The sequence below is a fragment of the Microtus ochrogaster genome, chromosome 7 (genome assembly GCF_000317375.1).
Source record: "Microtus ochrogaster isolate Prairie Vole_2 chromosome 7, MicOch1.0, whole genome shotgun sequence".
Lineage (NCBI taxonomy): Eukaryota > Metazoa > Chordata > Mammalia > Rodentia > Cricetidae > Microtus > Microtus ochrogaster.
The window spans coordinates 28,962,254-28,979,242 of record NC_022014.1 but is presented as its reverse complement, the minus strand read 5'-3'; the positions used below and the strand labels follow the sequence as shown (position 1 = coordinate 28,979,242).

General features: G+C 51.7%; 3 protein-coding genes and 1 long non-coding RNA gene across 7 annotated transcripts in view; 1 reads left to right on the top strand and 3 right to left on the bottom strand.

Moving 5' to 3' along the window:
- Nucleotides 1–993: 993 nt before the first annotated feature.
- Fgf11 (fibroblast growth factor 11) lies at nucleotides 994–6,872 on the bottom strand. Of its 4 annotated transcripts, none has more exons than XM_026780860.1 (6): nucleotides 5,412–6,872; nucleotides 4,773–4,907; nucleotides 3,673–3,783; nucleotides 3,377–3,480; nucleotides 2,574–2,794; nucleotides 994–2,313 (listed from the first exon to the last, which is right to left on the bottom strand). In XM_026780860.1, exons 1-6 carry the CDS (start codon nucleotides 5,602–5,604, stop codon nucleotides 2,274–2,276), a joined length of 804 nt encoding a protein of 267 aa, XP_026636661.1. In that variant the 5' UTR covers nucleotides 5,605–6,872; the 3' UTR covers nucleotides 994–2,273. The 4 variants fall into 4 exon arrangements, with proteins under 4 accessions (XP_026636661.1, XP_026636660.1, XP_026636662.1 ...); XM_026780859.1 differs by having other exon boundaries at nucleotides 2,596–2,794; XM_026780861.1 differs by lacking the exon at nucleotides 4,773–4,907.
- A 683-nt stretch (nucleotides 6,873–7,555) lies between these two features.
- On the bottom strand, nucleotides 7,556–9,285 carry Tmem102 (transmembrane protein 102). Its single transcript, XM_005349756.2, has 2 exons — nucleotides 8,987–9,285; nucleotides 7,556–8,885 (listed from the first exon to the last, which is right to left on the bottom strand). The coding sequence occupies exons 1-2, from the start codon at nucleotides 9,198–9,200 to the stop codon at nucleotides 7,576–7,578; spliced, it is 1,524 nt and encodes a 507-aa protein (XP_005349813.1). The 5' UTR covers nucleotides 9,201–9,285; the 3' UTR covers nucleotides 7,556–7,575.
- On the top strand, nucleotides 9,030–9,641 carry LOC113456336. The gene is made up of 3 exons (XR_003377155.1): nucleotides 9,030–9,087; nucleotides 9,284–9,447; nucleotides 9,536–9,641. It is a non-coding gene; the product is annotated as an uncharacterized LOC113456336 (long non-coding RNA).
- A 5,634-nt stretch (nucleotides 9,642–15,275) lies between these two features.
- Spem3 (SPEM family member 3) overlaps nucleotides 15,276–16,989 on the bottom strand; it is a 5,283-nt gene continuing 3,569 nt past the window's right edge. The window contains 2 exon segments of the mRNA XM_026780061.1: nucleotides 15,276–15,311; nucleotides 15,313–16,886. Of these exon segments, the coding sequence (XP_026635862.1) occupies nucleotides 15,276–15,311; nucleotides 15,313–16,886 (1,610 nt within the window).

Here is a 16,989-nt window from a genome sequence, read left to right as displayed (position 1 = left end):
TCATATTTAATTAGAGAAAGCTTGGAGACCCGGTCCCCTGAGAGTAGAGCCAGGAGATGGGCGGAGCCTGAGCGGGGTGTATGTGACGGGGGTGGGGGGGGGAGGGGGGAAGCATCTCTTGCAACAAGCCAGAAGTAAAAGGGACTGAGGAAAAGTGTCCTGCCTTTGGGTACAGCCCCTCCTGCAGGACCTCCATAGCCGTTCCACCTACATCTGCTAGACTCGGGATCCACCCCCTGTTTTACTAGAGACTCCCCGTTTTCAGGTCCTTTTTGGGTACTTAAAACCCAGCTGAGGGTATAAGCTGTAGGTAAAGTAAATTCTATTTAGTTAGAAGCTCTGGGGATATATGAGGTCTGGGAGCCCAAGAGGCCCCTCCTTTCCTAGGCCTGACCTGCAGGAGGGAGAAGTTGGACTTATTGCTGAGTTGGGGGGCTCCTTGCTGGGGGGAGGATTCAAGGTGTGTCACAAGTTATCCTTTTAAATTCTAGAGTCATTATCCCTACAGACCTCAGTTTTGTTTGAGACAGGGTCTCCTATAGCCCAAGCTGGTCTTGAACTCCCTACATAGCCCAGGCTAGCTCTTTATTCCCAATTCTTTTTCCTCCACCTCACAAACCACCACACCATATCAAGCAAAGGACCTCAGCCTTAAGAGGCAAGTGTAAGGAATTCCTGCTGAGGTAGCTAAGTGTTCATGTTTCCCCAAAGCAGTAAAAGTCTGCCATTTTCCTCCTCTTGGCTTCCCTACCATGTACCAGGTATAGTCTTCCAGAATTCCTGTACCTTTCCCTAGGCTCTTGTTTCCCTGGGAGAACCCCAGCTGCAATGCTAAAACTAGAAAACATGTAAAAGTAAGGTTAGCATTCTAGAGGGAAGAAGATTTTAGAAAATTATCTAGCAGCACTTGGGAGGCAGAGGCAGGCGGATCTCTGTGAGTTCGAGACCAGCCTGGTCTACAGAGCTAGTTCCAGGACAGGCTCCAAAGCCACAGAGAAACCCTGTCTCGAAAAATAAAAAAACAAAAAAACAAAAAAAAAAGAAAATTATCTAGGAAAAATAAGCAGTGGTCCTTGATCCATTCAGTACTGATTAGTAAGTGTTGTGTTCTCTCTCTCTTTCTCCCTGTCCCCCCCCCCGTGTGTGTGTGTGTGTTTACACGCACATGCGTGGCTTTTCAGACAGGGTTTTGCTATTATAGCTCAGGATGTCCTCCAACTCGAAATCCTTCTGACTCAGTCCCCAGGCTGAATTATATAGGCTTGTGCCACTAAGCACAGCTCAGAACCAATTAGTCCTTAATGAATCATTGCTCAGTTCTATCCATAGCTCATTCTTAAATAATCATTACAGAAAATAGAAAGGTGGGTTTAGAACTTACTCTAGTACAATAATATGGCTATACAGGCCCAGGTTCCATCCTGGAAAGAGTCATGGTCTATGTGCTAGAGCTGAGAGTCGGGAGGAAGTATGGCTCCGCAAAGGCCTAGAACACGTGCTCTAGAACTGGGCGTCTCTGGGATAAGAAGGTTTCACATATGGTGTGGCCGGAGGCTGGTTCCAACTCAGACCAAGGCCAATGGCCACATTAGGAGGCTCAAATTTAGCCTCTCTCTCTCTCTCTCTTTTTTTTTTTAAACCAGGGGATTCCATCTAGGTCAAGAATAGAAGTTTAAAGGATCCATGCCCGGGTTCCAGTACGGAACACAGAATGGCCCTGGCTGGGTGTTCAGCTGGGTCAGAACCTGTCCAGACCAAGGCAGAAGGTAGAGCAGAGAGAGAAGGAAACTAGTTCTGAGTGCCAGTGGCCGACCTAGAAAGCTATGGCTTGGCAACAATGTAAAGGAGTGTGTGGCTACAGAAACTGGCTCAGCTAGGGTGAGGAGTGATAATTCCCTTGCTCTGTCAGTTCTGGAAGCCCCAGCGCCATCTCAGGAAAAATTGGGGTTCTTTGGAGGGGGAGAAGCTAGTGTGGAAAGAAGTAGGTGGATCAGCCAAGATGATTTCAGGCACTCCCATCTCAGAAGCTCTCCTAGGCCCCAGGATCTAAGAGCTCAGCAACTCCAGGAGTTCCAGCCAGCCTCTAAGGTCCTCAGGGTACAGCACCTGGTGAGATCTGGCTGCTTAGGGCATGTGTGTGGCAGCAGGGTGCGAGCAAGGCCTGGAGCAGGGCTAGGAGGCAGGCTGTGGTGGTGGCTGGCTCACCAGGAGTGCAGGGAGCCTCCAGTCCAGGAACTACAGCTCAAGGGGCAGGGGGACTGGAAGGGGAGGTCTCAGGGACACTGTGGAGAGAAGGCTCCCGGTACATGGCCACTGTGAAGGGGAGAGAGAGAGGAGTACGGAAGGAGAGTTAGGACAGAGAGCCAGGAAGAGTCAGAGCTCTGAGAGGCCTCCCTTCCCTTACACCCATCCTTGGAGATCCCCAACCCAAAGGAAGAGAGCTCCCCACATCCCCAAAGGCTAAAGCCTTCCTGTCTTGGCCTATCATTACAGCATCTTGTTTAATATTTATGGCCTGGGCTGTGCAACAGTAAATATTCACGTCAAGGTCAATACCCTCCCACATGACCCACCTTTTCTTGAGCCCATACCCACCCTCCAGGAGCTTGGGCACAAAGTGGGCAGCTGCCTTGGTCTTCTTGACTCGGTTTCCCTTCATGACCCGGCCCTCCTTGTCCAGGCCTAGGTACCAGGCCCGGCCAGATCGACGCTGGCGGTACAGAGCAGAAGCATACAGGACATAGTAATTCTCAAAGACGCACTCCTTAAAGCGACACTCTGCTGTGAAATGTGGCTGAGGAACAAAATCCAGAAAGAAGCAGGGACAGACACACACACACACAGATACACGCACGCACACCAGAGACAGACAGGGGGAGAGAGAGAGAGAGAGAGAGAGAGAGAGAGAGAGGAGAGAGTTATGTCACTGGCAGAAGGGAGTCCTTGGGAGAAGCAGTCAAGATATAATCCATACATTTTTACAAAAGGAGGATGGCAACTACTGAGTCCATACAGAAATGAGAGCACAGAGAGAATAAGGAAGAGCCCTGTAGGCCAGCCAGGGACAGGAACTAGATTTATAGGGGCCCTGGAAAGAAGATCTCTACTCTGCATTCCCAGTCTCTTACTACTTCCTATCCAGAGGAAAGATGAAGTTTCCAGGAGACAGGCTGAGAAGTGGGGCCCTCCTGAAAGAGTCAGCCGGCCAAGACCCTGGGGTACTTGAGGACAGGGACTGGATGCACTCTCCTGGACCACTTTCAGAACAGCAGTGGTCAGCCAAAGCAGGAAGGACAGAGTCCTGGGTGCAAGGCCTGCCTGGCAAAGGATGGTCACGCTGAGGGTGTCCCCAGGTCACTCAGTCTCATGGTCTTACCGAGCTGTACAATAGCCCCTCGGCATTCATGGCCATGTAGTGGCCCAGCTTGGCACTCTGGATGGTGACCACACGGAGCCCCACGGGAATCAAATTGAAGTGGGCTAGGGGAGAGAGAGCAGACATCAGACCCAAGTGCCTCTCCCCCATCTTAGTCCCCTCCCCACACCAGCTCCACTCTCCCCTTGGGGTTCAAGAGCACAGACTGAAGACAACAAAGCCTAAAGAGGCGACAGGATTGTCATCTCCTGTCCCCTGCTCCCCACTTCCCACCCTGCGGCTGGTTCCCCTCTCACTGAAGGAGCTGGTGTCCTCTGGGGTGCCCTGGATGCTCCCATCGGGATTCGCCTGGAGGTAGAAACCCTGGCGGCAGAACAGTTTGGTGACGATGCCTTTGAGCTGAGGCTCTGGAGAGAGAGACATTCATCTTTGAAAATGACATCTTTGTTCCCAGAAACATTCCTACACTTGGCGGGCTCACACTCACAGGCTAGAAGGAAGGGGAAAGGCACAGAAGACAGTTCCGGGGCCCCAGCTCTCTTACCCTTCAAGCAAGCTTCCTTCCACCCCTCTTCAATTCCTGAGGAAGCTGGGGTGTGGGTCCCTTCCGCTTTCTCTAATCAAGAGCGTCAGCTTAATTTATTGAAATTTATTTAAATGGCTTAATTCCTTCTCCTCACCGGAGTTGGGGGAGGGGGCGGAGAGGAGGTAAGGGAGGACAGAAAACGCAAAGGACAGTGCTAGAGACGCAGGGCAAGTGTGCTTGCAAATGTCGGGGTGAGCAGCAAGGTGACCACAGGGAAGGGGCTCCCCCCAGAAGGAGGGGTGGGACTGGGCTTGACGGACGCTGAGTCAGCACCTGCTGCTGCAGCTGCCGCTTGCTTGGCGCGGGCCTTGCTTTGGCTCAGCGCCGGCCTGTCTGACACTGACCCATCTGTCTGTCTGTCTGTCTGTCAGTCAGTCGGCAGGCTCACGAGGGTCCAGTTCTTCCCGAGGCTGAGACTCTACCCTTCAGCCAGGTAACTGGCCTGGGATGGGGGACATTCATACTACCACACCAAGGAAAAGGAAGAGGGGACAGAGATGGAGAGGCGAGCTGCATCACGTGGGGGCTGGGTCCCACTCAGAGGGTGGGCTGCGGACTGTACCACTACCTACCGTTGGTGGTGGGGGAGGAGGGCGCAAGGGGCTACCCCTAGGGGAACCGGCAGAGGCCTGGAGAGAGGCCAGAGGGACTCCCTAACTGTCGTACCTGGACGGGAATCACAAACCAACCCTTACACCTCTCCTTTCCCACGGCTTGCTCTCTGCTGACTTCCCTGTTCCCGCTTGTAAGTGGTACGAGCCCCCAACTCTCTGTGCAGGTCTTCAGCCTGAACTGTGTGTGAGTTCCTACTAGCAGAGGGTCCCCGGAGCTTGTAGGATCGGGTTTCCGAGTCGCCCGGGAGTAATGGGAGGGGGTGCTCAACACCCTTCTCGAAGCGCAGGTCACAGAAGGAGGGCGTACGGAGGGGGCTGGCTGACGAGGTAGCTGCAAGGACACCCGGGGGAGAGCTGGAGAGATTGGCTCCTGGCCAGGAGAGCTAGACCAGGAGGAGCAGAGCCCAAGCGTGGAGGGGCGGGAGAACCGGAGCGGGGGCGGGGCAGCCAGGGCTGCAGAAACCCTCGGGGTGACCCAAGCGTCCAGAACCCCCTAGGTCCCTCCGCTTCGGATAGAAAGAATCGCGAGAACCTGCACGTAGGCGAAGAGCCGTGGGGGTGGGGAGTCCTGTGTTGAAGGGGGACAGACAGGAGCTGAGAAGCTTGGATCATTAGACTTGGCCCCTCAAACCTTCCCCTTGCCCTCGAAAGCAAGGAGACTCGGCATAACGGACAGAGAGGAAGGAAACCGAAGCATAGTCCCGTAGGTTTTGCCGATATGGCCCACCTCTTACTTTTGGGACACCCACCCCCTCATCGTCGGCTGCATTCTCCAGGGTCCCTGGTCTCAGCAGAAGGACTTCTGACCCGGAGACCCCGCCCTAGCCACACTCACCTGGGCCGCGGTCCTGTCGCGTGGGCCGCCCCCCGCACAGTCGCACCTTGGACAGCAGGATGAGGAGCTGCTTCTGACAAAGAGACTTGGTGCCGCGGGGACACACGCGCCGCTGCGCCGACACCGGCCGGCTGCTCCCGGGCTCGCGGACCTCCCGCTTCTGTCGGATCAGGCTACTGGCCAACGCCGCCATAGCGCCCCGGGAGGAGACACCCCCAAACCAGCAGGCTCCCGGAGCACCCTGGGCTCCCCTAGAGGAGCCCTCTCACCAGGGCATGCTCTGGACCCAACCCACAGCCCCACCCACAGGACCTAAGGATAAGCCAGACCCCCTAAACTCCCCCTAAAAACCACCAGCTCTCACCCTTGGGCCCTGCACTAGCTCCAGCGGCTCCAATAGCCTATGCACTCCTCAGCTGACCTCACCCATGAATTATGTCCCCTAACGAAAGCTCTCCCCTTCCCTCCTCTCTGGCTTCTGTCCCACTTCCTCTATCCCAAAGTCAAGACCCTCCTAAATTTCTACGATGTGTTCTCAATATCCTCAGAGTTCTTTCCACCCTATTTTGGGGTCGCTCCTGCCCAACCTACTCTTGTAACCTGAAGGGTGTGGGTCTTTAGCTTTGGGGACATTAGCTCATCCTGGGCTGCTGTCAATGTCAGAGAGGAACCCAGCCCTGATGTTTTTTCCTTTGCTATACTCTAAATGGAGTGTCTCTCTCACTTTCTTCAAACATCCCCCCAAATATGTCTCAATATCCAAGCTGTCTCGGTTCAGTGAGAAGGGGTTCCCAGATCCTCTGGCTGAATAATGCTTTTCTTCACGGGGTTCCACGACCTGGGGTTCCAGCTGCTGAGACCATTTCCTCCTCACGTTGTCACCTTCCACTCCTTTTGAAGTCACCTCCAAACCAGCCCTTCCTAGTGCATACACCAGGTGGTTGTCTGGAGGGCCCTCTGTCACCCCGAAACAAGGGGCATCAGTCGCTTTTTTGTTTTCTGGTGGCCCCTTTCAATTTCCCGAGGAACAACTGGCACTGCTTAGATACCACACTCTCCAATCTAACAAGGCCCCCAAGAGAGGAGTGTACCCACGTTGCCACCACTCCTCAAACGTAAACAGGCCTTAATAAGCCATAGCACATCAGAGCTTCCTGCGACAGGGTTTCCACGTCCTCCCTGGGGATTGCTATAGCACCCCTTCCTTTCCCCGACGCCCCTCAACCTGTCCTGTCCTGTTGATCCGGGAGACGGGTGCCGCGGGCTCGGGCTCCAGGCTCCTCCCTCCCTGTCACCCGCAAGCGGAGGTTCCCCCCAACGCCGGCCTAGGTGTCCCGGACCCCCAGGAAGAAGTGAAGATGTCTCTGCAGAGCGCCCCGGTTCGGCAAAGTCAGAGCACTGGGCCTGGAGGTTGGACCAGGCGGAGTGGCGGTGGCAGCAGCAGCAGCAGCGGCTGTGGGAAGCTGAGGCGGCGACAGAAGCTCCCCCTCCCCTGCGAGCCGGCCCGGGGGCGGGGCAGGGGGCGGAGACGCTGGGAAAGAGGGAGGCGAAGCTGGGCGGGCGGAACCCTGGGGTTCCTCCGAAGCTGTGAGTGGGGACGGTTTCAAAGGCAGGCGGAGTCCAGGCAAGGCCTGCAAGTCTCGGGGTTCAGAGGAGACGAGACAAGGAAGCCTGATGCGGCGGGGCTGGGGGGCGGGGGCCCTAGACGGAAAGGCCGACAGCGAGGAAATGGAAAGGGACCCTACCCCCTGGGGTGGAAGTGAGAATAGGAATGGATGAGGAAAGTGGGGGTAGGGGCGCTGTGGAGAAACGGGGGTAGTTGTGCCATCCAGTCTGGACTGTAATCCGGCCTTCATATCTCCCTGCTTTGGTGTAAGACAAACTAATCAGAACCAGGTTTCCAAAAGCCTGCATTTTGCTACTCCTCCAGTCCGCTGTTGACTCTGAAAGACTCCAATAGAGAAACATCTCTGGAGGCAGCACCGGGATAGGAGGGGTGCCGGCCAGATTTAAAGAACTTGGGCCTCAGGCAGGGCAAAACACTGGGGGAGACTTTTTAGGAAGGAGGCTTTGGACCCAAGACACATTGTCTGCGAAGGAGGAGCAGACCCTCCACGATCCTTTCGCCAAAGGAAACACTTCGCAGTCCGTCAGAGTAGAATCTTTAATGGGTTCCGCCCCCTATGCCCGCTAAACCGCCCCCTTTGCGGGCAGCCTTGGCTTCCTCCACCGCCTCACGCAAGGCCTGGGCAGGGTCTCCGCGGAGCTGGGCCAAAGCCCCGCGCAGGGCAGCGGAGCCATCTCCGGTAGAGAGCTTTCGGCCGCTCAAAAAATAATGAGGCAGCGTCCCGGCCTCGAGCACTCGGCTTAGCTCATCCAGTAGCCCAAGGCAACAAGCGCCGGCATTTTCCGGCCGAGCCAGGTAGAGCGCAGGGAGCCGCTCGCACGCCCAGTAGAGCAAGGTCCGCAGAAGATAGGGCGCGGCGGCCCGTGTCCCCGCCACCAGCGGGCGCAGCAGCGCCTGGGCCGCCGCGTGTGCTTGAAGCAGCGGCGAGGGGATACGCGCTTTGAGCGCCAGCTCCTGGCGGGCGAAGCACAGCTGCCATCCAGGGGTGCCCTGCTGCTCAGGGAGGCTGCCCGGCACTAGGTAGAAAGAAGCGGACTCGGAGGCCAGTGGACCCGCCCACGAGTGGCTCCGAGCGCTGTCAGGCCAGCCTGTCACAGTCACCACCGGGATCAGGTCGAAGAGCAGGAGGTGGCGTGGGGGCTCCGGAGTTGCCAGGAGGACCGTGGTAACACCCGCGTGGCGAGCAGCGTGAACTAACCGCGGGGCGCCCGGGACCGGGATCAGGGACTCAGCGACCTCAGTCAGCTTAACGAAGAACCATGCAGCCACTTGGGTAGGGCATAATGTGGGCCATGCCTTCGGAGCCTCCGACGGCTTTGGGACTGGTCTTTCATCGGCTTCCAAGGCGTCACTACTCAGTGTTTTCAATGGTTCAGGAGTTTCAAGATTCATGTCATTGTAAGGCGATTGGGGCCCTGAAAGGTTACTAGATTTTTCCACAGATGTGTGAGGCTCAGGCTCAGGGACATGGTCATGTGACTGGTCTACAGCGCTTTCCTGCTCAGTGGGATTCTCTTCGCCATGGGTTTGGTGAGTCAAATCACTTTCTTCTGGGACAGGGGGTCCTAGGCAATCCTGCCAGGCCTCCCGGACCGAAATTCCGTACATCAGCTCTGGAAGGCGGAGCCACGCATAACAGGATTCCAGATCTAGTAACAGCTCAGGCCCAGTGCCATCCAGAGAAAACACAGGCACAAGGAGTGTAAAGCCGGTATCATAATGAGGTCCCCGGGCGTAGGGACCTAAGGGGGCATGCCCTAAATCTAGGGAGCCTTCGCGAATCCCACCGCGAAGCAGCAAGAGTTCTGCCTGGGGTGGAAAACGAGGGTCCTGGCGGTGAACTAGACCTAAAGGAAGAAAAGGGATCGTGAAGGTATCATGATCCAAGGCCGGGGTGGGGAATAGTGAGGTTGGGGTTTGCAAATTCCTACAGTTGAGAATTACTTACCGAGCAGAGAGAAGACAAAATCCTTGGCTCGGAGAAGATCAGCTCCAGGCTTTGGCCCTTCACTCCAGCTCTCCTGAACACCCAGCTCCTGAATCAACTGGGTGAGCTCCTGCAGCTGGGCGCCAGAGCAGAAGTCGATGTCCGTGAGCGGCCGGGCTGGGGCTGGGGGTGGCGGGCCCCACCAGGGGGCACTGCCCCAGACGGTGGAAGCCATGGTTCTCTATCGTTTGGGGCTAGAGCGAACAGATCGGAGTTAGCACTGTCCGGCCTTTCTTTTGCTGCCCAAACGTTCTCCAGTTTTCCCTGCCTTCGGAGGTGGAGCAAAGGCCACAGACAGTCCACAAGTGGGTCCTGCAGATGAAGTGTTCCGTGTTTCGTCTTCAAGAACAGATGACTACCTCCTTCGTCCCTTTCTTAGATGCGGGTTGCGGCCAGGTGAATCGGTTCACCTGACTCAGCAGGTAAAAAAATGGCTATTTGGGTCCTCCTGGGGAATGCAACAGCCAGTGCCACCACCCTTTCTCCACCTCCCTTTAACCTGTTTTTCAGAAGAGGCTTAGTGCTCCACGGCTTTCCGATTAAGGGGTAGTTAATCAAAAGGTTGTGAGCAGAGAGCACCGTAAAAGAGTCTACAGGTAACTTCCTGATGGCCACATGTCCACGCCCTTTTCTTAAAGCTGTCTGGGAGGTTCTGGACTGGTCCCGCCTCCTGTGAGAGTTCAGTCACGCCTTTCACCCTGCTGGCTTGTTGCTACCCTGGGAGTTGTAGTTTGTTTCCCCGCAATACTGGTGCGTGGGGCCGTCCCTACACACCCTTTCCACTGTGCTAAAGTAGTGCCTACTGGAAGCTGTAGTTTCTCCCCCCCCCCACATTCAATTTTATTTAATTTAAAATTTATTTTTGAGACTGGGTTTCACTGTGTGGTTCTGGATGGCTTGGAACTCGCTAGGTAGAGCAGGCAACTCATAGAACTCAGCCTGCCTTGTCTTCTGTCTTCTAAGTTCCGGAATTAAAGGCAGACAGCACCATGCTTAGTAAGCATTGCAGCTCGGATGGAAAGGGATCCCTGCTTACATGCTTGTCTTTTTTTTTTTTTTTTTTTTACTTTTATAAAAAGTCTTGTTATGTAGCCCAAGATGGCCTAGAATCACTGTGCAGTCCAGGCTGACCCTGAGCTCCTAGCAAGTTTCCTGCTTCAGGTTCCTTGGTGTTGGATTTGCAGGCTCATGCCACTACACCCAGCTGGAAGTTGTTTCGCCACAGCATATTGTTCTGTCTAATCAATCCTACATAAACACTCCCTGGAATTGGAGGCGAGGGATAATTGGTTGAATTTGAATAGTAAACAATAATAAAGAGCCCACACTTCATTCCATTCGTGAGGCTCCGTGGTCTCTTAGATGAAGCTCTTTTAAAGAAATTCTGACTTCATTTCAGTTTAGTTTAGGTTATTCACTTGAGGCAAGGCCTCACTGTACAGCTGTGGCTGGCCTGAAACTGCGTAGGTCAGGCTGGCCTTGAACTCCTAGAGATCCACCTACCTCTGCCTCCCCAAGGGCTGGGATTAAGGGCTCCTGGTCATTTTAGAGACTATGGTTTAGAAAAATTGTGCTGGGCTTAGGAGGTAGAGACAGGAGGATGGCAGGTTGAAGGCCAATCTAGGCAATTTAGACTCTCTCTGTAGCTTTGGAGACTGTTCTTGAACTTGCTCTGTAGACCAGGCTGGCTTTGAACTCATAAAGATCCGCCTGCCTCTGCCTCCCAAGTGCTGGGGTTAAAGGCGTGCACCACTGCTGCCCAGCTAGATTCTATTTTTAAAAAAGAAGCTGAGCGACGTGATACACACCTTTAATACACACTTGGGACACAGAGGCAGGTGGATCTCTGTAAGTTCAAGACCAGTCTGGTTGCATAGAGAGTTCCAAGACAGCCAGGGCTACATGGTGAGACCTTGTCTAAAAATAATAAAATAAATAATAATAAAATAATAATGATAATAATGCATATGACTCATTCAGGGTCAGAGCTGAGTGAGACAGCTTGAAAAACTTCTTTATGGATTGGTGGGAAGGCATCTTCCTTGAATCAATACTAATACTAAGGCAGGAAACCTACAAGATGACACAGAAGTGGACATCTGAATCCTGGCGGGGGACTGTGACCAACAATGCCCACACCAGACATGCAGAATCATGGCAGGACAAACACATGGGAACCTGAGGCTACATGGACATAGAAGCTATTAGGACTGAAATTGAAGTCCAAAAGGAAACTCCCAGCGATGGTAGCTCAGGCCACAAAAACTAGGGCAGGAAATTACTTTCAGTAACCTATGCTCCCAGAGACCAGAATAAGGGATCAGAATGTAACACACACACAGGATGGGGCTGGGAGTGTGATAATGGGACAGGCAGTTAACCAGTAAACATGCAGTAGGCTCGCAGACCAGACCACCCCTCCCCAGGCCATCTGCCTCTGATTGTTAACTGGGACGTCTTGAAAAGCTGGAGGATAATGACGTGTGGTGGCTCAAATTTTTAATCCCAGTACAGAGGCAGGAGGATCTCTGTGAGTTCGAGACCAGCCTGGTCTGCATAGTGAGTTCCAGGACAGCCAGGACTGTTACACAGAGAAACCCTGTCTCAAAACAACAAAACAAAGCAAAATTCCTGGAACCAGAGCTTACCTGGGAAGCCCAGACTTAAGGGGTTTCAAGTCACTGCCAAGGAGGTACCCTTCCCCTTCAGCCACAATGAGGGAAGCTGAAGGATCGAGGGACGCAGGTTTGTATGTCTGACTATGACTCCTAGAGGCCAGATCAAGAGGAGTCAAGACTGGTTTTGTTTTTGTTTTTTGTTGTTTTTTTTTTTCAGTTTATTTTTGTGTGTGGTTGTTTTACCTGCATGTTTGTGTACCGTTTGTATGCCTGGAGCTCTTGGAGCCAGAAGATGGCCTTAGACCCCATGGAACTGGAGTTTCAGACAGTGGTTAGCCACCATGTAAGCATTAGGAATCGAACCTGCGTCAACTGCCGAGCCATCTTTTCAAGCTTCTTGTACGAGTGTTTTTGCCTACATGTATATCTGGGAGCCATGTGCTTGCCTGGTTCCTTTAGAAATCAGAAGAGAGAACTGGATCCCCTGGAACTGGATTTATAGGCGATTGTGAGCCATTGTGTGGGTGCTGGGAACTGAACATGGGTCCTCTGCAAGAATAGCTAGTAATCTTATTTGCTGAGCCTTCTCTCCAGCCCCTGAAGGTACCAGGCAAAGGGCATTTGTACATATCTTTCTGAGTCACTCTAAAAACCAACAAGGTTCCCTGGGTTTTCTGAAACCCTTGAAGATATTTGTAATAGAAAGTATTTGGTGGCTCACGCCTTTAGTCCCAGCACTCAGGAGGCAGAAGCAGGTGGATATCGGAGTTCGAAGCTATCTTGGTATATAGAGTGAGTTCCAGGACAGCCATGGCTACACAAAAAAACACTGTCTCAAAAAAGAACAAAAAACAAAAAGTAAATAAATAAAAATATTGGGAATGAATGAAATGTTCTTTAAAGAGAACTCTAAAGCATTACTTTCTAATAGAATAGAATTCCCTTTTATTTTTTATTTTTAAACTTTCTCGTGTGTGTGTGCATGTGTGCACATGCTCAAGTGTGTGTGGAGGTCAAAAGACTTGTGGAAATCGGTCCTCTCTTTCCAGCATGAATATCCCAGGGATCAAACTCAAGTGATCAGACTTGACTGCTCTGCCCACTCAGCCATCTGGCCATCCTCACTCTTTCTCTTGTTTCCTTCCTTCCTTCCTTCCTTCCTTCCTTCCTTCCTTCTTCTCTTTTTTTCCTCCTTGTTTTCTTCTTTTTGGAGACAGGGCTTCTTTGTGTAGTCCTGGCTGTCCTGGCACTCACTCTGTAGCCCAGGCTGGCCTCGAACTCACAGAGATCCGCCTGCTCTGCCTCTGAGTGCTGGGATTAAAGCCGTGTGCCACCACTGCAGCTTGCTTCCCCTTTCCCCTCATTACATTTTTATTTTGTGTGTCTGTGCACATGCACATTGATATACCATGGCATAACCGCGTGAAGAGCTCAAAGGACCTCTTTTTTTTTTTTTTTTTTTAATATTTATTTATTTACTCATTATGTATACAGTGTTCTGTCTGCCTGTATTCCTGCAGGCCAGAAGAGGGCACCAGACCTCATTACAGATGGTTGTGAGCCACCATGTGGTTGCCGGGAATTGAACTCAGGACCTTTGGAGGAGCAGGCAATGCTCTTAACCACTGAGCCATCTCTCCAGCCCCTCAAAGGACCTCTTATAGTAACTGATTATTTCTTTCTACCCAGGGATCAAACTCACATCAGGCTTGGCAGCAAGTGCCTTGACCCTCCGAGTCCTCTCATTAGACCCCATGCCTTTTCACTGAGACAGGGTCTCCTCAAGTTCAGGTTGTCCTTTACCGTGTGTGGTGGCTGACCTTGAACTCCTAACTCTCCTGCCTCTACCTACCAAGTTCTGAGGTTACACACACCACCATGTCCAGTCTTTAAAGAAAAGCCCTCAAGTGTGGTAGCTCATATCCATAATTCTAATGCTCAGAAAGTTGAGGCAGGAGAGGTTTGCCTCCAATCTGAGAACAGCCTGCACTTATAGGGACAGTCCCTTCAGCAAGTCAGAAGTATTGCCATTGGCAAGTCAGAAGTATTGCCATTGGCAAGTCAGAAGTATTGCTATCAGCGAGTCAGAAGTATCACCAGATGTCTTTGCCTCCCAAAACCAGCTGGAAGCTCTGCTGGCCTGGACCAGGCACCCGGATAGGTCATGTGGTCTTTGATTCCCGCCAGAAACAGTAACTGGCAGGGGAAATTGTGAAACCCTGTCTCCTATGTACCCTTGTCAAAAGGCAAGTTACACAACAGAGTGAACATCAGGATAGCCCAAGCTACAATGTGTGTGTGTACAAGAGAGAGAGAGAGAGAGAGAGAGAGAGAGAGAGAGAGAGAGAGAGAGAGAGAGACGGAGATGGAGAGAGACAGAGAGACAAGACAGTACCTCCCTTCTGTAAAAAAGCCAGGCATAGTGGTGGTGCATGCCTATAATTCAGCACTCACGACGCTAAGGCTACATGTGTTGCAGGTCCACGGTTGTGAGGCCAGCATAGCCTATAGAATGAGTTCATAGCTAGCCTGGGCTACATAGCAAAAACCTGTCTTAAATTTTTTTCCTGGGGCTGGAGAGATGGCGCAGTGGGTAAGAGTACTGACTGCTCTCCTAGAGGACCGGGGTTCAATTCCCAGCACCCACAGACTCCAGGAACCTCACACAGATATACATATAGGCTAAAACACCAATAAAATAAAATTAAAAAAATTTTTCTATAATAGAAATGTCCTGAGTCTGTAGTTGTCAGAACTTAAAAATGTAGACACTGAAGAAGAGAATGGGAATTGTTTTTGTCTTTTGTCACAGGCTCTTGCTATGTAGTTCTATGTGGGCTCAACCTGGAAATAACCTTGCCTTGGTCTTCTGCATTCTGATCTTACAGGCATGCACACCCTACCCAGCTCATGTATATATATTTTGGAGACTGAGTCCATGTAGCCGTGTAGACCAGGCTGGTCTTGAACCCACAGAGATCCACCTGCCTCTGCCTCCTGAGTGCTGGGATTAAAGGCATTCACCGCTATGCCCATCTTAAATTCAATTTTTTATGTGTGGGTAATTGTCTGCATATATATCTGTGTACCATGTGTGCAGTGCTCACAGAGACCAGATGATGAGATGGCATTGAGGCCCTGGAACTGGAGTTACAGACTACTGCGAGCCACCAGGTGAATGCTGTGAATTACAGATGGCTGTCTCTCCAGTCCTCTCACAATCTTTTTTTTTTTTTTTAATTTTTGAGACAGGATTTCAAGTAACCCATGTTAATCTTGACATCATTATATGGCTTCAGATGTCTTTGAACTCCTAAACATCCTGCCTCCATTCACCAAGGTGTGCAACACAACACTTGGTGAGAATTTTTAATTTTAATTGACATCCTAACAGTTACATTTGAATAGTGGCTACTATCTTTGTTCCTGACACACAGCTCTTGAGCCTGGAAGACAACGGGCTTGACTATGGAGCTGTGGAGGACGAAAAGGCACGCAATCCGTGTCTCTAAGATGAGGACGGCCGACGGAAGTGGTAGCGCTGGGATGGAGAGCCTCAAACAACCACAGAATGCTTCTCTTGCCTCTTTATTTCTGATGCTTATTTGCCCCCTCATTGTCCAAGGTCCTCATCACATTTTGATATCCCCATTCCTTCTGGGTTGCCTCTGAGTTTTGGGGTGCTTCTGGACGAGGGCGCCTGGGAGACAGAGCTTCGCACTTTTCCCTGCTAGTTACTAACTGTTTCTGGCGGGCATCAAAGACCACGTGACCTGTCCGGGTGCCTGGTCCAGGGCAATGGGACTTCTGGCCGAATTGGGGAGGTACAGACATCTGGCGATACTTCCGACAGGTCGAAACAGCTGTGTCTACGGTGTGGTATACCCAGTCTTGGCTGTCTAGCCGTCGGGAGGGAGGCTGTAGCTCAATCAGGACAGGGACCTCTGAAAAAGTTTTCAGGTCAGGGGAGAGCATTTGGTCCTTGGAAGGGCAGGAGCTTTGGTTGACTGGGACAGAAGTGCAGGACACATGCTGCTCTGTAATGTTCTTCTGAGAAGTCACCTTACCTTCAAGGGATTCCACTGGGGAAGATGTCAGTTTTAGTGTTTGAAATGGGCCCAAGACTTGGGCAGAATCAGTACCTGGAGCAAAGCTTGTTTTTTTGTTGAGGCCAGAGTCTGGGATAAGGCCTGAGTCCTTACAGAGGCCAGCTTTCTGGGTAAGGCCTGGAGTCTTGAAGCCAGAGCCTCGGCCAAGTGCTGGGTCCTGCTGACAGCCAGAATCTTGATCAATTGCTGGGTACTCCTGAAGGTTAGGATCTTGGCCGTATTCTGAACTGTAAATGCCAACATCTTGGTTAAGGTCTGATCGTTTTTCTGCTGTGGTGACATTGATTAGGCCAAGACTGTTGGGGGAGCCAGTGTCTTGGTTTAGAGCTGGGACTCTGTAGATTCCAGGAGCCTGGGTAAGGCTTAAATTCTTATTGTCTCCTGAGTCTTGTGTGAGACCTGAGCTCTTATGGAGGCAAGAGGTTTGGACAAGACCTGGGCTCTTGGGGGAACTAGATTCTTGGGTAAGTCCAGAGTTTATATTAATTTCAGGGTCTTGGGTATGGCTCGGAATCTTCTGTGGTCTAGTGTCTTGAGTCAGGTTTACATTCCTGCAGACTCCTGGATGTTGTACATTTCCTAAACCATTGTTACCTCCAGAATCTTGAAGGGGGTCTGGCCTCTTTTGGTCAGTTACTAGGGAGACACCTTTATTTTTGTTGATTACAGTGTCTTGGTTTAACGCAACATTTCTGTAGATGACAGAGTCTTGCATAAAACTCAAAGTCCTTGGAGCAGATGTTTGATTGAATATTATATTCCTGTGGAGGCTGTAAGGCTGCAGGAAACCTAAGTTCCTAAGAACACCAGCATCTGAACTCCTTAGGCCGAAATCTTGAGTGATAGCTAGATTCTTTTGAAGGCAAGCGTCTTGGGAACTGCTTGGATTCATGCAGAGGTAAGACTCTTGAACACAGCCTGGAAGCTTATAGTAACCTGAGTTCTTGTGGAGGCATGGATTTGGGGCAAGGCTTGGGTTCTTCTGGTGTTCCGGATTTTGGGCAAAAGCTGGGTTCTTCTGGATTCCTGGATTTGGGAAAAGGCCTGGGTTCTTCTGGAGTCCTGAATTTGGGGCAAGATCTGGGTTCTTCTGGATTCCTGGATTTGAGGCAAGGCCTGAGTTCTTCTGGTGTTCTGGATTTGGGGCAAAGGTTGGGATCTTCTGGAGTCCTGGATCTTTGTTAAGGCTTGGGTTCTTCTGGAGTCCTGGATCTTTGTTAAGGCTTGGGTTCTTCTG